Source organism: Microcebus murinus, chromosome 4, assembly GCF_040939455.1.
Source record: "Microcebus murinus isolate Inina chromosome 4, M.murinus_Inina_mat1.0, whole genome shotgun sequence".
Lineage (NCBI taxonomy): Eukaryota > Metazoa > Chordata > Mammalia > Primates > Cheirogaleidae > Microcebus > Microcebus murinus.
In genome coordinates, this window is record NC_134107.1 from 44074058 (window position 1) to 44095497 (window position 21440).

General features: G+C 38.9%; 2 protein-coding genes across 4 annotated transcripts in view; one reads left to right on the forward strand and one right to left on the reverse strand.

The window, feature by feature from the left end:
- MISFA (mitochondrial sheath formation associated) overlaps nucleotides 1-21440 on the reverse strand; it is a 51842-nt gene that overhangs the window by 23714 nt on the left and 6688 nt on the right. Inside the window, exon 5 of one of the 3 annotated variants that reach the window (XR_012918954.1) lies at nucleotides 10700-10881. The exons of the other annotated variants lie outside the window; for them this stretch is intronic. The gene's annotated coding sequence lies outside the window, so the exon portion shown is untranslated. Of the gene's footprint in view, nucleotides 1-10699; nucleotides 10882-21440 lie in introns of those variants that run through there. 3 annotated transcript variants of the gene reach the window in all.
- On the forward strand, nucleotides 314-21425 carry SPTY2D1 (SPT2 chromatin protein domain containing 1). The gene is made up of 6 exons (XM_012780616.3): nucleotides 314-598; nucleotides 11834-11948; nucleotides 12737-14269; nucleotides 16091-16262; nucleotides 17386-17463; nucleotides 18512-21425. The coding sequence occupies exons 1-6, from the start codon at nucleotides 539-541 to the stop codon at nucleotides 18603-18605; spliced, it is 2052 nt and encodes a 683-aa protein (XP_012636070.1). The 5' UTR covers nucleotides 314-538; the 3' UTR covers nucleotides 18606-21425.

Consider the following 21440-nt stretch of genomic DNA (forward strand, 5'->3'; position numbering starts at 1 on the left):
CCGTCGGTTCCACTGTGGCGGCGCCGCCGTCTCGGATCTGAGTGCCCACCCGTGATACTCGTCCAGACCTGGCAGGTAACCCTCACCCCCTTGCTTTCCCTATCCAGAGCTCACGAGAAACCCCAAGACTACCAGGCCTCACGGCCTGGCTGCCAGGGAAGCCGCTCCCCCACCATCTCCCCTGTAGCCCCACCCCGCAGCCTACCAGGCCGCATCTCCTTGGTCGCTGAAGGGCCTAATCCCGCCCCTTCGGGCCGACGCCGGCAGCCACGTACCACGTTTCTACGTGTCTCGGGCCTAAAAGCGGAAGTTACGCAGGGACTCGCGAGCGCAGGGGCGGCGCTGGCAGTATATAGGCTGCTGAGGGAAGCGGGTGTCCAGACGGCATTGGAAGGCGCCGGAAGTGGTCGTGCTGAAGAAGGGAGGGAGAGGGGTTGCTGAGGCAGTTCGCTAGGCTATATGTAGCCGGGCGCCTCGTTAAGGCGCACTCTTGTTCCTTTCCGAGTGCCTAGCATAGTCTCCCCCGCTTCAGCCAAACATGGACTTCAGGGAAATTCTCCTGATAGCTTCCAAAGGACAAGGTGTCAACAATGTGCCGGTAAGTAGCTGCCGGGCGTCACTGTAGGAGACCCCAGTCTTCAAGTTCAGAATGTGTGACCCGTGGAACTTTTAGGCAAGCCGCCTGTGGGCTCTAGGAGAGGAAAGGACCTGGGTGGTGAGTCTGTACTCTTGGGAGCTCTAAGAGGTGCTTGGGACACGATGTGGGAGCCGTCTTGTGAGTAGGTTTCACCGGTTTATTTACCCATGCAACAGGGATTTTGCGGTTTGGTGTTTTAATTAGAATTGCCTGAAAGCAGTGAGTAGTGAGCCGTGCCTGGCACATACTGAAATCTAGCGCAGGTAGTTTCCGACTTCGGGGTAGACTTCAGCCCCAAAGTGGGGAGGAAGCATGCATGTAGAGGAGTTCAGGGATCTTAGGGACTTGGCCTGAAAGTTTTTCGCCGATTTTCGGGTCAAACGTTTAATAATTTCCTGAACGAATTCTCTGACTCGGCCCCACTCACTCAGCCAACAAGATGATTAAATTATCACCTTGCAAGGGAAGAGTATCTACCTTTGTATGGGAAAGAGAATTTTAGCAGATTCCACGAAATCTTTGGCTAGCAGAATGGGTGAGCTAGTTTCAGCTTCCGTTTACTTGTGGCCTTCCAGATTTCAGTCTTTGTTTGAAGTCTAGGTCCCATTTGCCCAGTAGATGTTTGCCAATTCACTAATATTCGCACAGCGGTGTAACATTTAAAATCGAAATGCTGAAGTGGTGGAGAGTGCCTGGTTTGCGGGGTTGTAGCTGTTTTGCATAAACTAATCATTTCTGGATTCTCAGATGGTACCCACAGCACAGCTGTAAACCGATAAATTGCATTGTGATACCTGCGGTTTGAGCAGTGAAGTGTGGAATTCAAGCAGCTCTCTGTTAAAGTTAATTCAACTGTAATTTATTGAGCTCCCCCTAAGTGTTCTGCAGTTCCTTGATTTCTGTATATTGCAATATTAGTTTTTTTCTCACTTGCCACTTTTCTTCTGAGGCTGGCCCATTCTTTTACCCTTCTGAAAATGTTTGATATAGAGATAATGAAATAACTAGTAAGAAAGTCTATGTCCATCAGTTTATTATATGTAAATATTATAGTCTTCCCTTATCCCATATGCAGGGTCATAAGCTCTGCCTATTGAAGCTATAGGCTCAAACTTTTGAAACCTAGAATAGAATTACTTTGTGTATCTGTAAATTTCCTAGACAAGTCAACAGTGGGTCTGGTATCCATCTTTGCATAATTTGGTCCATATTTCATTCTAGATATTCCTGAATTTAAGTAGATGTGAAAGATAATACTAGCTTTGATTCCCAGGAATGTTCTGTGGAAGAATCAGAAAGCAAGTTAAGTGAATTTTCTTTTTTTTCGAAACAGAGTCTGGCTCTGTTGCTCCGGCTAGAGTGCCAAGGCGTCAGCCTAGCTCACAGCAACCTCAAACTCCTGGGCTCAAGCAATCCTTCTGCCTCAGCCTTCCGAGTAGCTGGGACTACAGGCATGTGCCACCATGCCCAGCTAATTTTTTCTCTGTATATTTTTAGTTGTCCAGATAATTTCTTTCTTGGGGTCTCACTCTTGCTCAGGCTGGTCTCAGAACTCCTGACCTTGAACGATCCTCCCGCCTGGGCCTCCCAGGGTGCTAGGATTACAGGTGTGAGCCACCAAACCTGGCCTCATTTCTTGTTCTGAAAGCCAGTAGCTGCTGGAAGAAAAGCAGACAGATAATCCTAGAACAGAAAATTTAAAAATATGTGTATATTTCAGAATATATGCATTGTATATCTGTGCTTGGAAGAACAGGAAGTGAAAAGGAAAAAAAGTAAATTGGTGAAGTAATTTAAAATTTAATAGATTAATAACAGATATTTTATGAATCATGCTTTTTTTCTGACTATCTGCCCCCACCCCAGCTAGTAAGCCTAGCAGTTTTAATTAGCACCATAAGCCTTATCTTTTTACATGGGATGAAAGTCACAAAAGAAACTATTGAGGAATAGAACAAGATTAACTTGATAGAACAAGATTAAATTTATGATTTTGCTTTAACTTGATTCATCTATTTACTTTATCAGCTCAAAGTAATTTGGACACTTTCAAACATACTGCATGTTAACACATTCCCATATGCCCACACCCCATATTTAACATTTAACATTTTCCCATATTTATTTCACATATATATCTATTTTTAGTGTATTATGGGGGTACAAGTGTTAAGGTTACGTATATTGCCCATGCCCCCTCCCCCCTTATTTCATATATTTTTAAAATAAATCTTAGTTGTTAGAAGTCTCAAATTCCGTTTCCTTTTTTAAATTTTGCAATACAACAGACATATTGTATAGTGTAATAGATTATTGCAAAGCAAGTATCCTATCTACCATCCAAGTCAAGAAACATTTCAAGACAGGCACATGCACACACACCCATGCCCCTCTCTGCCACATACACCCTCCTTGACATAAACTATTGACTGATTGATAGTCTGAGAACCACAGAGGCTTATCCCTCTCTAGTGCTTAGTTCATTTTTCCTTTTAGCCATCTTTTCTTCCCACATTCCATTTGGATCCTATCAGAGCTAAAACTTAGATTTTAAGTCTTTAGAGTTCTCAGGTCAGACCTTTACTACAGAAAGGAAATCCAGTGGCTAGTGATGATTAGACTAAAATACAAACATCTGTACAGCTACTTTGGACTCTTTGCAGAGCTTTATTTTTTTTAAGAGGCATCTATTGTATCTTTTAAAGAGAAATCGTATCTTTATAACATTGTAGTTAAAACAAAGGTAGAATTGCATCATGCCTAGAAATATTAGGCACAGTGTCGTTTTTCCCAGTGGAAAACATAATACAGAGTAACAACTGATCAAGGTGATGTAACCAGTCCTTGTCACTGTCTCTGTTTATATTTAAAGGAGAAAAGATATTTTTTGGTAACCTTGCACTTGATTTTTCTCCCTGGGTTCCAATAGCAAAAAACAAAGTAGTTGTCTTGTTTTGATAGAATAGTAGAGTTTAGAATGGTTTTTTGTTTGTTTGTTTGTTTGTTTTGGGAGATTGGGTCTCACTATATTGGCAAGGCTGGTCTCAAACTCCTGTGCTTAAGGGATCCTCCCACCTCAGTCTCTCAAGTAGTTGGGATTACAGGCATGAGCCACGTACCTGGCACAGTGTGGATTCTTGTAGGTGTCACATAGCTATAATTGGTTTGTAGTGCATGAAACAAGTTATGTGGTCTTTCAGTCATACTGAAAATCATCCCAGAAAAGATACTGAAGCTCTGGTGTGACTCCAAACCAAAAGGTAAGGGACAAGCATTCATATAGTGCCAGATACATAAGGATTTGTAAGTCTATAGCCCCTTGAGGATTAGAACCATAGGTACTAAAAATGGAGCCCAGGGACTTTAACAGGGATGGTAACTTCAGATGTCTTCAGGGCCCAGGTAGGTAATGTAAATTCTTGAAGTAGTCTGGATATAAAATGAAAGGTGCCAAGCTCCATGTATTCAAAAGAAGCCTGTGATTTTCTTAGTAGTTTTATTTCCTTTTAAAGAATAGTATTGGCCAGTGTGGTGACTCATGCCTATAATCCTAGCACTCTTGGGAAGCCAAGGCAGGAGGATTGTTTGAGCTCAGGAGTTCAAGAGTGAGACCCTATCTCTACTAAAAAAAAAAAAGAAAGAAATTAGCTAGACAACTAATATATGTATGTATGTATGTTAGCCAGGCATGGTGGCACATGCCTGTAGTCCCAGCTACTTGGGAAGCTGAGGCAGGAGGGTTGCTTGAGCCCAGGAGTTTGAGGTTGCTGTGAGCTAGGCTGAAGCCACAGCACTCTAGCCCTGGCAACAGTGCGACTCTCTCAACAAAAAACAAAGAAAATAAAGTATAATATTGGTCAACAAAAAAGTTTCTGCAGGTAACATTTGATCCATAATGGATTATAACTGGATTGCTCCCCACCCACTCTTGAATCTGTCAAACTTAACAACAAGATTCAGGCAACATGATTAAATCTTGAATTTATTTGAGTGCAAAGTTTGAGGATGGCCACCCAGGAGGACACAGATTCCAAAAAGATGAGGTCAGTGTTCTGAAGTGGAGAGATTTGAGAGTCTTTTATATGCAAGGTCTGGGGAAGCTTAACAGGATTTCAACATTTTTCTAAACAAGTTTAATGCATAGTTACAGCAATTTGATTGGTTATAGACAGTGTTTCTTTTTTAGGAAGAGTATATTTAACATTCCATATTAAGGATGCAGTAGTTAGGGGTCTTTTATCTGAGGCACCATCTGGTTTGAGCCAGGTACAAGGAAACGAGGAAGGAAGTTGATCCTTAACAAAAGGTCAGTAATTAAGAGGTCAAGAGGTCAGCTCTGTAACTAGGTTTCCAAAGTTAACCTTCCTCAGGGCTTAACAACTTTTATGATCTCCAAATAGACAGACTACATACATTTTCTTTCACAGATCTAAAGATGACTTGTCCAGTGTTTGTAGCAGCTTTGGACTTCTGTCCTAGAGCAGTACCTCTCAACCAGTGTTTAGGGAAAGGGTCTTTTAGAAACTACTGCATACATTATTCCCTCAGGAATTGTGTTATTGTCCTTCCCCAGGACTACTTAATTGCTTTCTGAATAATAATGATAATAGTAACATTTATAGTGCTTACTTTGCACCTGGTACTGTTCTAAGCACTTTATATATTATTTTACAGATGAGGAAACTGAGGCCCAGAGAAGTGAAGAAACTTGCCCAAGGTCACACAGCTAATAAATAATAGAGCTAGTATTGGCAGAGCAGAATCTAATCAAGGCAGACCAACTCTAGAGTTCTTGCTCTTAATCATGACCCTGTATTGAATGAGGAGTGCATTAAAGATGGTATGGTGAGGAAGGTTGTCATCTATACAGGCTGAACCAATCCAGTTCCCAACTCCCGCCTAATATAGTGTGAGGCAGTAGCCTTTTTGGTTTCTTGATGATGTTCTTAGTATACAGTAGTCTGATGGGAGAGAAATTTAAAGGCCAAACCAACAGCATTAAGAAACTGGTGGATAAAAAGATAGTTACAGTCTGTTTAGGAGAATGCCAGTAGAGAATGTCACTTAAGATTGAGGTTAGAGCTAGAGATGAAAGTGTTGGAGTTAAATTAGAAGTGAGGTGTGTTGTAGTGAGAACACTTTTAGACCTGAATTAGGAGACTTGGATAATAATTTGGACTCTGCTACAAACTGTGTGATTGCCAGTAAGTAAATACACAATACACAGTTGTCCCTTCTGAACTATTTTTTTTTCCTTCCGTCCTTCCTTAGTCTAGTTCTGTCACCTGGGTTAGAGTGCCATGGTGTGTCAGCCCTAGCTCATAGCAACTACCAACTCCTGGGCTCAAGCAATTTTCCTGCCTCAGCCTCCTGAGTAGCTGGGACTTCAGGCGTACACCACCACACTGGGCTAATTTTTCTGTCTTTTAGTAGAGGTAAGGTCTCACTCTTGCTGAGGCTGGTCTCAACTCCTGAGCTCAAGCAATCCCCCTGCTTCGGCCTCCCAGAGTGCTAGGATTACAGGTGTGAACCACTGTACCCAGCCATATCTAAGATAGAGGCTGGATTAGAGACTCTGAGGTACTTATCTGATATTATTCCTTTTTGTAATATGGTATGTTTTTATAAACACAGTAACAGTAAAAGTTTACATTTAACCTCATAGCAATTGTGAATAGCATGCTTTGGGGATGTTTTATTTTTACTCTTAGCCACCCAGCTATGCAAGCCTAATACAAACCATTAGTTTCCCAGGCCTACATTCATTCCTTGACTGATGTTTTGAGAATGTTTTTAAAATTGTGTGGTGATTACTGAAGTTAAGAATGTATTAATAGTATTCTTTGAATATTTTAAACTCTTAATTGTGACTAATTATAAATATCTATGTAAAAACATCAGGAAATTTATATTGTCTACAGTTACAACAGTATGGTATCTCTCAAGTAAAGAACAGCTTTCAAGGAGTGATTGACTATTGATTCCAACATTACATACAGTGTTTGGTGAATACATATTTCCAGAATGAAAGCTCCTTATTAAAACCCTGACAGTATAGTTTCAATGCAAGGAATATATGTGTTTTAAAGTGGCTTATTATTTTCTAGGTCTTATGGCTTCAGAATTATAAATCTTGACGAAATCTCTTACGTTGTATTTTAACTATGTCCCACAGCATCACTGTGGTGGATCATTCATTGTGGTCCAGCAGAATGAGTTAGCTTCCAGTGTAATAAAATAGATACGCTTAGGATAAAAGAAACTTTTGTCCAGTTGCTTTTCATGAGCTCAAACAATGAAGCAGCCTGGTGCCTTGAATCAGATTCAGAATTGATGGGTGCATCTTGATGTGTTGCTGCTAGAGCTAGATATGACCATCTGATGTAGAGGAAAGTGCCAAATAGTTGTTCTGCCTTATTAAATAGAATATAGTGTAATCCCAGCCAGAGGCTTTTTTCTTTTTAAACATGATTTTCTATGGGGCTACCTGTGAGGCTGGGGAGCTGTCTTTAAAAATATTCCATTACAACTTATCTTTTGATACCAGGATCTGATTGCAGCCACTATTGAAAGGGCTAGCCAGCTCATTGTTAACAAGATATATGGTCATATACCCAAGAGCAATTAAAACATGTCCATGTAAAAACTAGTACACAAATGTTTACAGCAGCATTATTCACAATAGCCAAAAAACCCAGACAATCCAAATGTCCAACTGATGAATAGATAATTATGTGGTATAACTGTACAATGGAATATTGCTCAGTCATGAAAAGGAAATACTGATATGTGCTACAACATAAACCTTAAAAACAGTATGCTAAGTAAAAGAAGCCAGATACAAAAGGCCATTTGTATCAGTGTTTTCCAAAGAAACAGACCAGTAGGATTTATTTTAGGGAATTGATTATAGGGGCCAGCAAGTCTACAATTTGTAGGGCAGGCCAGCAGGCTGGAAAATCAGGCAGGAGTTAATGCTATAGTCTTGAGGTAGAATTCCTTTTTTTTTTTGAGAAACCTGTTATGGCTCTTATGCCTTTAGCTGATTATCCACATTATGGAGGGTGATCATCTTTACCTAAAGTCAACTGATTGTAGATGTTAATTATGTCCACAGAATACCTTCACAGCAACACCTAGATTAGTGTTTGGTTAAATAACTGGGTACTTATAGCCTAGCCAAGTTGACACATAAAATTAATCATCATAGTCACATATTGTATGATTTCATTTATGTGAAATGTCCAGAATGGGTAAACACATAGGGACAAAAAATACTAGGTTGGTACAAAAGTAATTGCCGTTTCAGACCATGAATTTTAAATCATTATAACTAGGCTCAAACACATTTTTATTAATCAAAATAGGAACCATTACAATCAACACATTTTTGCCAACAAGAAATAAGTTTGTTTATTCCTGGTGAGTAAAAATCCATGCTTCAGGATTCAACAACTCTTGGAAAGCATTTTCTGTACCCTGCTGGTTGTGGAAACTTTTTCCCTGCAAAAAGTTGTCGAGATGCTTGAAGGAATTGGTAGTTGGTTGGAGAAAGGAAAGGTCAGGTGAACGTGGTAGATGAGGCAAAACTTCCCAGCCCAATTCATTCAACTTTTGAAGTGTTGGTTGTGTGGCATGCAGTCGGGTGTTGTAGTGGAGAATTGGGCCCTTTCTGTTGACCAGTGTCAGCTGCAGGCATTGCAGTTTTTGGTGCATCTCATCAATTTGCAGAGCATATTTCTCAGATGTAATGGTTTTGTGGGGATTCAGAAAGCTGTAGAGGATCAGACCAGCAGCAGACCACCAAACAGTGACCATAACCATTTTTGGTGCAAGTTTGGCTTTGGGAAGTGCTTTGAAGCTTCTTATCGGTTGTTGCTAGTTGTCGTATAAAATCCACTTTTCATTGCATGTCACAATCCAATCAAGAAATGGTTTGTTGAGTACAAGAAGAAAAAATGAAACTTCAAAATGACGATTTTTTTGATTTTTGGTCAGCTCATGAGGCACCCACTTATCGAGCTTTTTCACCTTTCCAATTTGTTTCAAATGCCCAGCAACCGTGGAATGGTCAACATGTTCTTCGGCAACTTCTCGTGTAGTTGTAAGAGGATTGGCTTTGATGATTGCTCTCAGTTGGCAGTTGTCAACTTCTGACAGTCAGCCAGTGTGCTCCTCATCTTTCAAGGCTCTCGTCTCCTTTGCAAAACTTCTTAAACCACCACTGTTCTGTACATTCATTAGCAGTTCCTGGGCCAATGCGTTGTTGATGTTTCAAGTTGTCTCCACTGCTTTACAACCCATTTTGAACTCAAATAAGAAAATTACTCGAATTTGCTTTTTGTCTAACATCATTTCCATTGTCTAAAATAAATATAAACAGTAAGTAATGTCATTAGCAAAAAAATAAAGTGAGAAATGTGCACTAAAATGATGTATAACATAACCACATTTAAGATTCCAATATCAAACAGCAAATTTCAACAATGCTAAAACCACAATTACTTTTTGCACCAACCTAATAGATTAGTGGTTGTTAGGGGCTAAGGAAGAGGGAAATATGAAGTAACTACTAAAGGGTAAGGAATTTCTTTGGGAGATGATTAAAATGTTCTGGAACACTTCCTTTCCTGTATTTTTTTTTTTTAAGAGAAAGGGTCTTGCTCTGTCACCCAGGCTGTAATGCAGTAGCATGATCATAGTTCACTGTAGAATTAAACTTCTGAGCTCAAACAAGCATCATCCTGCCTCAGCCTCCCTAGTAGCTGGGACTACCAGCCCCTACTACCACCACACCTGGCTAAAGTTTTATTATTTTTTGTAGAGATGGGGTCTCACTACGTTGCTCAGGCTGGTTTTGAACTTTTGGCCTTATGCATTTGCAACCCTTCTGCCTTGGCCTCCCAAAGTGATGGGATTACATGCGTGAGCCACTGGATCAACCCAGCCTCTTTTTGTTCCCTAAGTGTTTCTTAAAGGGGAATACACATAGGCCTGGATGTACCATGATTTTAGGTGGCATACAAGTATCCTTTTTTCTTAGTAGTTAAATATTTTGATATGAATTGGAAAAATATAACTAGCTTTTCAAGCCAGTCATTTTGTGGATATTATTGGATATTATTGCTGAAGTAAAGCTACAATAATATGTCATGGTATTAGGTCTGTGTATGTTTTTAAATTAGTAAATAATAGTATAGGTAATATGCTAAAAAGGCAAAAATCATGAAGGTAGTATGCGAATGACCGAAGCATGGTAAACACTGCATTAAACTGTGCCCATTGACACTTGTTTTTTTCTTTTGTGTGCCAGTATTCAGTTAAGAGCAACTTTTTGGCTAGACATATCCAATTTTCTACCTCTTGGAGTCCCAGGTTATGACAAAAGATGTCTATCCAAAAATCATGTTAGGTAGTGCTCAGTGCTGAGTCATCTAAACAGCAAACTAGTCCTGTTTTAAATAGCACTAATGTTTATATTTGTATTTTTCTTGGGGAAACCCTGTATAGGCTTTGATTTGGCAGGTGAATCTATGAGCTATATAGTTGATAGGGACAGGAAAATCTTAAGTCTTGGTGACAAAAATCCACCTTCCTCTTCTTCCAAATCTACCAGTGGGATGGAGTGGAATGTGTACCTCTGCTTATGAGTTTTTGTTATGTCTTCTGTCAACTTGAATTCATATTTTTGGTGTCCTTTCCACAGTGAAAATGTGAGCTGCTCGTAAATAAGACCTGTGTTTGAGGCCATTTTATATGTCTACTTAGGTTAGCAGTATTCTCTTTCTCCTTAGTTTTCCTTTCCCTCTCCTTTTTCTTCTTTAAATATGGAGCCCCTATCTACTATAGAAAGTCTATAATTAAATTTACAAGATATGAACTAATTAAAGGATCTCACTGTGATGTAGCCAAGGTGACTGGGAAAGAAATCTGGATAGTGTTTTGGAATTTCTGTCAGGGATGTGTCAGTTCTTAGCAGTGCTATCATGCAGGATTTTCAAGTTGGATTAGAGCCTGCTTCCTTGGCCAGTTGCTTCATTGGTAGGCTAATTTAGTTGGAATTTCCACCCTGTTTTGAGATGGTTTGTATTTGGCAGTTTTATAGTCAGCACATATCCTTTGGCTTCGCTCCAGGAATTTCATACACATCTTGGGCCTAAGTCGCTCGCTTTGTTCTCAGAGGGTTAGTGTTTCTTTTTTTACTAGCCACAGCAACAGGTTCAGTAGATAAGAATGGAATATGCCTAACATGACAAAAGAGAGAGGACACTTTAAAAATCTTATTTCCTGGCCCATAAGTTTAATGTGAAAATGGTCTTATATATGAATCATCTGAATTATTAGCTCTATGTTTATCATGCTTTTCTCATAATAGATACTTCTAAAATGTAAATATTTTTCCTTTCATAGTTCAAATTAACATTATTCTAGTGTTAGTCATTTCCCAATGCAGTTACATCAAAACTAAAGTCCAGAGAAATACCATCTGTGCCAGGATAATATAAGCACTTTTTAGGGTGATAGAGAAACCTGTTTAAAAAAGAGTTTGTGTGGCAAATTAATATTTAATGAACATAAGACCTACAGTGAAAACTTAAGAGACCTAGACCCTTCTTCCTTCTTAGTTTTCTTTGAAATGCTTTCTAGCTATGGTTTGCCCCTAGCCTTTGCCCAAAATAAAATCTCAGTGTTTCCATATTCTAAGCAAAATAACCTATGTAGCTATGAGTCCCTAGTAGAAAATCATCTGGAGTAGGGTAGTCAGCAGATAGTTGTGAGGAATAGTTTTTTTCTGTTTCTTTGAAAAATTGGAATTTAAGATGCTTTGTTTGAAGGAAAGCTAATTTTTTTTAATCAGAATTTTAAAACACAAACTATTTCTTTTAAGTGGTGATTTTTTTTTTTTTTTTTTGTCACCAAGTCCAGGTATTAAATACCTTTTTGGAAAATAGCCTGAAAACAGAATTTGTTTGAATTGTTCATTTCAGCATTATTTTGGGATGTTACATAGAAACCTTGCACCTAAAAATAGCCATGTATAATCAATATCTACTCTGAAATTTTATAGCTAAGCTTCAATGTAGGTTATATGATCTCTTAATTATTCAGAATGGATTTTGCAGTTAGTATTTAAGCCTCTCTATTGCTTGACACAGTGCCTTATACCTAATAGACTTTCTCTGTTTTTATTTTTAGAAAAGGTATAGTTTGGCAGTGGGGCCTCCAAAAAAAGACCCAAAAGTTAAAGGTGTCCAATCAGCAGCTGTACAAGCCTTTCTTAAAAGGAAACAAGAGGAACTCAGACAAAAAGGTACACATCTGTAGCCTTATTCTCAATTTTAAAGTTTTCTACTATTTTTCTATTGTAAGTTTTCTACTTTCACATGTAGCTTGTACTTAACCAGTGGATGTTTGTAAAAACGTAAAAGGCCAGTAGATTTGGCAGGGGTGGTGTGGGGTGCGTGGGTGTTGTCTGGGTTAACTGGATTTATGGCTTTACATATGTTCTTATGTAAATCATTTGTATAGAAGATTTCCTTTATTCTTCCTTAAATTAAAAGCTTTTGGGGGTTAGTGACCATGTCCTGTAATTGGGAGTTCCCAGTAACTTCATTCTTTAACCTTTGTTCAGAAACCGTTTCTACCTATTTGTGTTTTAATTTTTTTTATTAATAAGAGTGCTATCTAAAAAGTTAAAATAAGGATAATTTTTTAAACCATTAAGCTCAAGTAGTTTTACTTCATGTAAATGCAAAGAAACTGATTGCATATGTTTAAGTATTCATTGAGTCATAATTAGTAAAAACTGCTAAGTGGATACTAATGTTCCCTTAACTTGGTATATTTATTTCATATGAACTATTTTCTATATTTAAAGCTGAAAACCAAGTCTCCCACTTGCTTAGTCATATAGAAAAACCCGTATGTGTCCCACTCATTACATAAAGATGACTCAACTGATACTTGTTTAAATGACTTCCTCATTTGATTCCTAGATGTTTTCAAACTGTAACTTGAATATTGTTTGTGTTTTCAGTTGAGCATACTGCTATCTTCAGACCTTGAAATAATAACATGTTCTTGTTTTGTCCCTTTTAGCCTTAGAAGAGAAAAGGAGAAAAGAAGATCTTGTGAAAAAACGAATTGAGCTCAAACATGACAAGAAAGCAAGAGCTATGGCCAAGAGGACAAAAGATAATTTCCATGGTTATGATGGAATTCCTATTGAGGAAAAGTCAAAGAAGAGGCAGGCAATGGAAAGCCACACCAGCCAGGGAACAGACCAAGAGTATGAGATGGAAGAAGAGGATGAATATGTTGAATACAATCAAGTAGAGTCCGAGCAGGAGTATGAGGAAGAGCAAGAACCTCCCAAAGTTGAAAGCAAACCAAAGGTCTCCCTTAAAAGTGCCCCACCACCCATGAACTTCACTGATTTACTCAGGCTGGCTGAGAAAAAGCAGTTTGAACCAGTGGAGATCAAGGTAGTGAAGAAATCAGAAGAGCGGCCTATGACTGCAGAAGAACTTAGGGAGCGAGAATTCCTTGAACGAAAGCGTAGGAAAAAGAAGCCTGAGACAGATGTAAAACTACCTCCAACTGTGTCCAAAAAGGCACCCTCTCAGAAAGAAAGCATGGGCACAAAACTTAGCAAAGTTTATGAAGACAGGCATCCTTCTTCCAAGGGAATGCCCCTTCCTCATGCTGAGAAGAAATCTAGAGCCAGCACGGCCAGTGAGAAACACTCAGCTTTGTCTTCATCCAAATGCATGCCAGGAGAGAGGACCAAGGCAGGCTCCGGCAATATCTCCCAACCCTCACTTCGTGAGGGCCATAACAGACCTGTTTTCAATGGGGCTGGAAAGCCCCATTCCAGTACCTATTCACCAAGTGTCCCAAAGACTTCTGCTAGCGGGACTCAGAAATCTGTTACTGAGCGCAAAGCCAAAAAATCTCCCAATCCTAACCATTCCAAGCCTGGGTCCATGGTCATTCCACATAATAAGGCTAAGAGTGCAGGTGTCAGGCAGCCAGGCAGCAGCTCCAACTCAGCCCCTGGTCGGCCCAGCATAGCAACTGCTCGACCCACAGTTAATTCTGGCCCTACACCCAGGTGGCAGAATGGCAGCTCCAGCTCAGGACCTGAGCGATCCATCAGTGGGACCAAGAAGCCATCCAGTGACTCGAATCCCTCTGGGCGACCAGTCAGTGGTGCTATTGGCCCTGGACGACCAATAAGCAGCTCAAGTGGCCCCGGGCGACCCATCAGTGGCCCAGGTAGTTCTTTGAGACCTGTGGGCAGCTCTAGAGGCCCTGGGCGGCCTGTGAGCGGTCCACATGACCTTCGACGACCAGTGAGTGGCTCAGGCCCCCTTGGGCCATCAGTCAGTGGCCCTGGGAGATCCATAAGTGGCTCAGTTCCAACTGGAAGGACTGTCAGTAGTTCAGGCCCTGGAAGACCAGTGAGCAGCTTGGGACCTGGGCGAACAGTTAGTAGCTCAGGTCCCCTCATAAAGCCCAAGTGCACTGTTGTCTCAGAAACAATTTCTTCCAAGAATATCATTAGCCGGTCTAGCAATGGACAGATGAATGGAATGAAGCCTCCCTTATCTGGCTACAGATCTGCTCAAGGTAAAATTGCCACCACCCTAAAGAGTATTTATTTGTCACTAGGAAATTGGAAAGAATACTTTGCTTTATGTGACCTGGGACCCTGACCCTGTGAACCCTTTCATGTGCTCTTTAATAGCACATGGGCACTCTTCTATCTAGTGTTGATAGAATCCTGATGGGCTGTTTATCCTGTGGCTGAGAGTTTCTTTAATGATTGTAGTTTGGAAAAGTCTTTAGAAAGACTTATCTAGGGTCTACTCACCCATGCAGTGTCCTCCAAGTGCAATAAACTTAGCTTTGTGATTTGTGAGACAGGGTGAATGTACGTGCTTTATATATATGGTACAATGGATGAGGTAATCTTTACCTTTTTCTGAGGACCAAAGAGACTCGTCTTCACGGATCAGAGTGTAGTTGTAAGCTTGAAGCCTTTCAATGTATATATATTGAGCAAACATAAGTTAAGCACCCATTATGTGCCAGGAACTGTTTTAAACTGTCCTTGTGTTTCTGCTGCTTATATTGGGTAGTATCAAGGTCCTAACCACTAATCCTTGAGGAATCTGCTGTCCCAAGGTACAGGATCATTGGTGGCATCTGTTAGCTGCTAAGTCATAGTTGATTTATGCTAATAGGCACTTGTTAGGCACCATGGAGAATATAAACAGAAATCAATGATGAAATTCCTTGCTTTAAAATTCTTAATTCAACTAGACTATTGATCCTCAACCTAGGGCAGTTTTGTCCCCAAGGGGACATTTGGCAACATCTAGAGACTTTTTGGGGTGGGGGCACAGGGTCTCCTGGGCTAGAGTGCAGTGGCATAATCATAGCTCACTGTGACTTCAAACTCCTGGGGGCTCAAGGGATCCTCCTACTTCAGCCTTCTGAGTAATTGGGACTACAGGCACATGCTACTGTGCCCAGCTAATTTTTCTATTTTTTTGTAGAGACAGGGTCTCACTCTTGTTAAGGCTGGTCTCAAACTCCTGGCCTCAAGTGATCCTCCCTCCTCAGCCTTCCAAAGTTCTAGAATTACAGGCATGAACCACCATGCTTAGTCTTGGAGACATTTTTGATTATCAACAACTGGGGTTAGGGGAATGCCACTTCTCTAGTAGGTAGAGGCCAGGGTTGCTGCTATTAATGCACAAGATAGTCCCCCACACCAAAGAATTAACTGACCCAACGTAATTGTGCCAAGGTTGAGAAACTCTGGAGAGAGAAGAGATGCATATGAAAAACAACTGTAGAAGAACAAAAGGAGCATCTGTAATCAAAGACTATAGAAAGTAGTTGATCCCATATGCTGGTCTATTGATCAATGCCTATCTTTTACTAAGTTTTTATCAGTCTTTTGGTAAAATGACAAAAACTGTAGTGAGTTCTTGTAGTCAAACTTAGTTTGAACAATTGTCTGTAATTCTGAGACTCTTTCATACTTCATTGGACTTAAAAAGTTTTAAATGAAATTAGGTGATAGTATATGATAATTGCTACTTTTGCTATCTTGGCAAAATTAAAAGTTAGTGATTCTGTGGCAGTTTGTAAATGTTTTTATTTTTAGAATTTTACTGATCTTTTAGATTCAGAAACATGGGCACTACTAAGCTAGAAAATGTAAGAAGACATTTCTAGTAAGCCCTGGGATAAACAGGAGTTCTGTTCTTTCTGGATACCATGACACAGCAGGGATGATGTAGTAATGACTCCAGCCTGCTCACTCTGGTTTTTAAGGTTACTATCTTAATGTATTTCTCACAGTCTCAATTTACATAGAACTCTGGGCCTATTTTAAATTTTAAGGTTCTTATAAATAATAATGGTTTCTATTCTTAGGTCCTCAAAGGCCTTCCTTCCCCATTGGTTACAAAAGGCATCGAGAATATGAAGAGGAAGATGAGGATGATGAATATGACTCTGAAATGGAAGATTTTATCGAAGACGAAGGAGAATCTCAGGAAGAAATATCTAAGCACATTCGAGAAATCTTTGGCTATGACCGAAAAAAGTAAGGCTAAAGAAGATGTAGATATGACATACTTTTTATTTTGAATAATTCGTGTTATGGGAGGAGAAAAACATTGTAAAGGCATTGAATATAATTCTTAATTGGGAATCCTTGAGTGATCGTTAAATAGATTTACTCTTGGCGCTAAATATTTTAGAATTAATTCAGACTAGTTTGTGTAGTTATTTGCATGAAGACCAAATAGTAACTCCTTTGAGAAAAGTAGTCTATTGCCTTTAAAAATAATAATTAAAAAAATGAATACCCCTTTTAAGCAGTTGTCCTTATAAGATATATATTTAATAAGAATGAAGCTGCTTAGTGTATTAAATAAATTGGCTTTGAAGTCAGCCATCCACAAAGCCTTGTTGAAAGCCAGGCTGATCTGACACCTGCTTTTTCTTTGGTATAAAAAGCTTTGCTACTGAGGAGTATGGTCTCTGGACAGCTGTATGGCACCACCGGCAGTAACATACCTAAGAGCTTGTTACAAATGCAGGCTCTCAGGCCCCACCTCAGACCTACTGAATCTAAATCTAAATGGCAGAGAACATCCTAAGAAAAGGTTTTTTTTTTCTTTTTTAAAGGTAGTAGAGTAGAAGGAAGAACTAGATTAAAAATCAGATCTAAAAATCTGATCTTAACTGCTGGACTGCTGTTGCTATATAGCTGTATGTTCTTGGTCAAGCCATTAACCTATCTGCTTTAGTTTCCTCTGTTCTAAAGTCATTCCCTACCTCATGATGCTCATGAAACTTAAATGAGATTAGTGTACACAAAATAATTCTCATATATATTGTGCTTTCAGAATTTTAATATGAATTATCAAATACAGGTGAGTGAATTGAGGAAGCATTGTTGCATTGGTACCTTCATCAGCATTAGATTCAGGAATAATTGCCCTCTGAGGATAATGAGAGCTCAGTTAATTTGTCTTTACTTCAGAAACTCACATCTACTCATCCTCCAGTCCCCTTACTCTCTGCCAAGCAAAGGGGGAATAATCCTAAATGTATATTTGATTTAGTTATAAAAGAGATGTTGATTTTTTTAAACGACAGGATATAGTTCCTCTAGAAAATTGAATTTTTGTTTTTTTGTAACTTTGACTTCTTCTTTTCAGATACAAAGATGAAAGTGATTATGCCTTACGTTACATGGAGAGTAGTTGGAAAGAGCAGCAGAAAGAAGAAGCAAAGAGGTGAGCATAAAACTTAAGATGTTTGTGCTAAAATGTCCTAAAAATTCTTTACTTGTTGCTATAGTTGCACCATTGGGAACGGGGGCTTGAGGCCTCCCCTAATCCTGTTGTAGCATATTCTTGCTTTTCTTCCCCTATCACACACATATCAATCTTGCTAACCTGTAACACTGCTAGCCTCAGGGACCTGATAGAGGTATAGTAGATTCCCTCTCTCTGATTCCTGTTTGGCTATCTGATAGTAAACTAATGATAGTTTCTCAGGCAGAGGTTATAAGTAATTACTTTATTTATACTATTATTATTATTTTTTTGAGACAGTCTCACTCTGTTGCCCTGGCTAGGGTGCCATGGCATCAGCCTAGCTCACAGCAACCTCAAACTCCTGGGCTCAAGCAATCCTACTGCCTCAGCCTCCCGAGTAGCTGGGACTGCAGGGATGCGCCACCATGCCTGGCTAATTTTTTCTATATATTTTTAGTTGGACAATTAATTTCTTTCTTTTTTTTTTTTTTTATAGTAGAGACAGGATCTCGCTTTTGCTCGCTTTGAACTCCTGACCTTGGGCGATCCTCCCGCCTCGGCCTCCCAGAGTGCTAGGATTATAGGTGTGAGCCACCGTGCTTGGCCTATACTGTTAATTATTATTAATAATAATTACCTAGTAATTATAGGTAAATAATTCACCTCAGTCTCAACTCAGAATATTAAATATCTTTTTCTCTCTCTTGCCCTCCCTCCTGTAACTGGATAAAATATCAAGCTAAAGTGTTAATGAATAAATGTTTCTTCTTTATTTTTAAAAGCTTTTGCGATGTTAAGGTATTTTTTGTTGTATGAGAGATCCTTTTTCTACTACAATTTGGGTCCAGGCCCCTGGTGAAAAAGAATCCCTACTAGTTTGTTTGCAGTGGTAGAGCCTTGAGGCATCTTGAGTGCCTCAGCCCAATCCATGTGAGCTCCCAGTTAAAATTTTGTTCTTGCTTTTTAAAGAAAGTGGTAATATCATGTGTATTGATGAATACCCTCTTAAAAATTTTTTTGGCAGTTTAAGACTAGGTATGCAAGAGGACTTAGAGGAAATGAGACGTGAAGAAGAAGAAATGCGACGTCGAAAGGTCAAAAAGCTCAAGAGGCATTAGCTGCTGCTTTTATTTTTGTGAACTTCCAGAGACATTCTACTGAAAGAATTTCCTGTCTTCAGGCTTGAAGATACCCCCTATCGTTTTAGATTTATACTTGGGTACTCAAGAAAAAACAATGCATATTGTTTGCAGGCTGTCATTTGAGCATAAAGTATTTTCAAATATTTTCCAGGGTGCAATCTGTAATGCAGATGATATAATGCCCACTGTGTGCTCTTATAAAGTTAACTGTTCACAGATGCCAGCCTTGATCCTGATGAGCTATGCACTCTAATATGGGGCCGCTCACCAGTCAACCAATCTTTTGTTGTTCCTTTGATACTTTGAAAGGAGAAAAAAGATTGTTCCTTGACTTCTATAATTTTTCTGATATGTGAGTAGGGCACTGCCCTACTCCTAATCAAATTTATTATCTTTTTATGAGGAAACTGGCCCTCCCATGAATGTTGCCAGCAAAAAAGTGACTTGTCCTAATCTATGATTGGATTGAGAACTTAAAAATGTAGAGTAGGCTTTATAATTATCATATGGATGCCATCCCTGTGACTTTGAAGTACAAAGTAGAATAAATTCTATATTATTCATGGATTGGATGCTGAGCATTCTTACTAATTTAGGTGATTAGGCAATTAATGAAAAGTTTTCCAAGTTAAAATACAGGTTATGTATTATAATATTCTTTTCCAAGTTTTCCTTTCAGATTTACTGTTAAGTTTGGCTTTAGCGTTAAATAGACAAGGTCACTGTGCTGATTGATTTTTTTACCATAAAAAATCATTTTTATATTAAAGAAAATATTTTATTCAAACATTAGATTTAAAAGAGTAATAGTTTAAAAAATAAGAAAGTGACATGTGAAGCTCCCCTCCTCCCCATTCCCTGCCCATGATAAAGCTATTTTGAAATCCCAAGGTTCCCCTGTACCTCTTGATGTTAATAACTTTGCATTTTTAGCTTAAATTTGTTAGCAAATATTAATGGCAAAAAACCAAAAACTAAATTTATGTCAAGAGCACCACCTTCCCCTTTTTGTCCATATTGCACTTTTATTTCAAACTATGCACTATGAAGAGATTTTTTTCCCAGGTAGAAAAGGATATTTCTTGTTACTGGTGTTTTACTGGGCTGTGGAATTTCATTTTCACCCTTCTTTAAGTTATAGCTATAGATTTGATATCACTGAAGTCTCAAGTCAATGCAGTTCCAATCAGGCTGACTTAGGATCTGGCTGGAAGGAAGCCAAGTCTAATGGACAGTCAGCAACAGAAAATGAGATATGATGATGCTAGAGAACATTTGTCCTTGACTCTTAAATGTGGAGGGTTGGGGGAAGTCAGACATAAGCTTATAGGGCAATTCTACAATATATGTTCTTGAGCCATTGGACGATAGGCGTTAGGAAGTAGAGAAGTCCTACAAAGAATGCTTACTCTTCAACAGGTCCAGATGTTTTTGTGTATTCCTTTTTACTCATAAAGTTGTCTTTATTCTTCAAGTTTGGGTATTATATATTGCCATTATAAGCCTCCCTTAATGGGAGCAGGTGACCCAGTCCTTTCAAACCCACTCATCTTTAATCAAGTTTCAGACTTTCAAAGTGCAAAGATTTAATTTTGAAGTTGAAATCCCATAAAAGGTGTTTTCATCACTAGGAAGAAGACCCCAACTCTCCATATAGAACTGTTATGCTGGTAGCAGAAAATCCTATTGACTTCCTCTCACTCATTTCAAATACTTTCAATGAAATTTAAAGGTAGTATGATGTTGCTATCATTTATGTTCTTTTTTCCCCACTCCCCCTTCAAAAGTTTTTTTCTTGGATATTTTTTTTCCAGCATTGACTCTGAAACCTTTAATTATAATCAAGTGCTTGTCATAGCTGCAAAATTTCTCTGGTGGCTTAAAGTTTACTAGCACTTAACGATATGGTTCAGTTACTTATAAAGAAAGTCCCTATTGTGGTAAATAAATTTCCAGAACTTGGTAGGAAGAGTCAGGTTTTAACCTTGTATGCCTGTCACTTCTGAGTACATTTCTTCTATAATACATATATGTTGATTTACATAAATATAAAAGGGTACTTCTGTGGCTCATTTAAAGAAGAAAAAGGTTATGAGTCTTAAATTTTGGCTTTGTTTTCAAACCTGTCTTCCACTTTGTCCTTCTGTACATCCTGACTATTACAAAAAGCTCACAAACCTTTGAAGAAACTGGAATAGGCTATTATTTTATCAAGGTTTATGAATTATGTGCTTTTCTTTTAATATATCCTCTACTGTTGATTTTCAAATTTTCTTAATTCAGTATTTGAAGATGTGCCTTTTATTGGGTAATGTTAATCACGAATGTAGTAATGTTATTTCATGATTGTAATAATACATGATCATGGGTGTGGCATTCTCTAACACAAATGATGTGAAAGGAAAGTAGTTTTCATAAAACTCATGGCTCTGGTTGCACAGTCTCACTTGCTTTTGATGTTGCTATGTCAAAGCAAAGGGCACTTTTTAAAAGCTACTTTCAGAACTTTGTATTTTCTCTAAACTATAAATGCAGTTATGTCCATTTGGAGGCCAGGGTACCACATGTCACAGGCAGCCTTACATGTGTCCCGTAAAAAGGTTCAAAGACTGTTAATAAAAAAGAAAGTCTGTGGGAACTCAAAATTTCACTTTTAATGTAATCCCCAAGATTTTCTCCAAGAAATTGTTTTGTATTTTGTAACTTAAAAGCAGCTATTAGTACATTTCTGAGAAGCAGGAGACCAAAACATATTTGGAAAGAGAATAAATATATGAAGAGAGACTGGTGGTTTTATTTTCAATGTGCTGA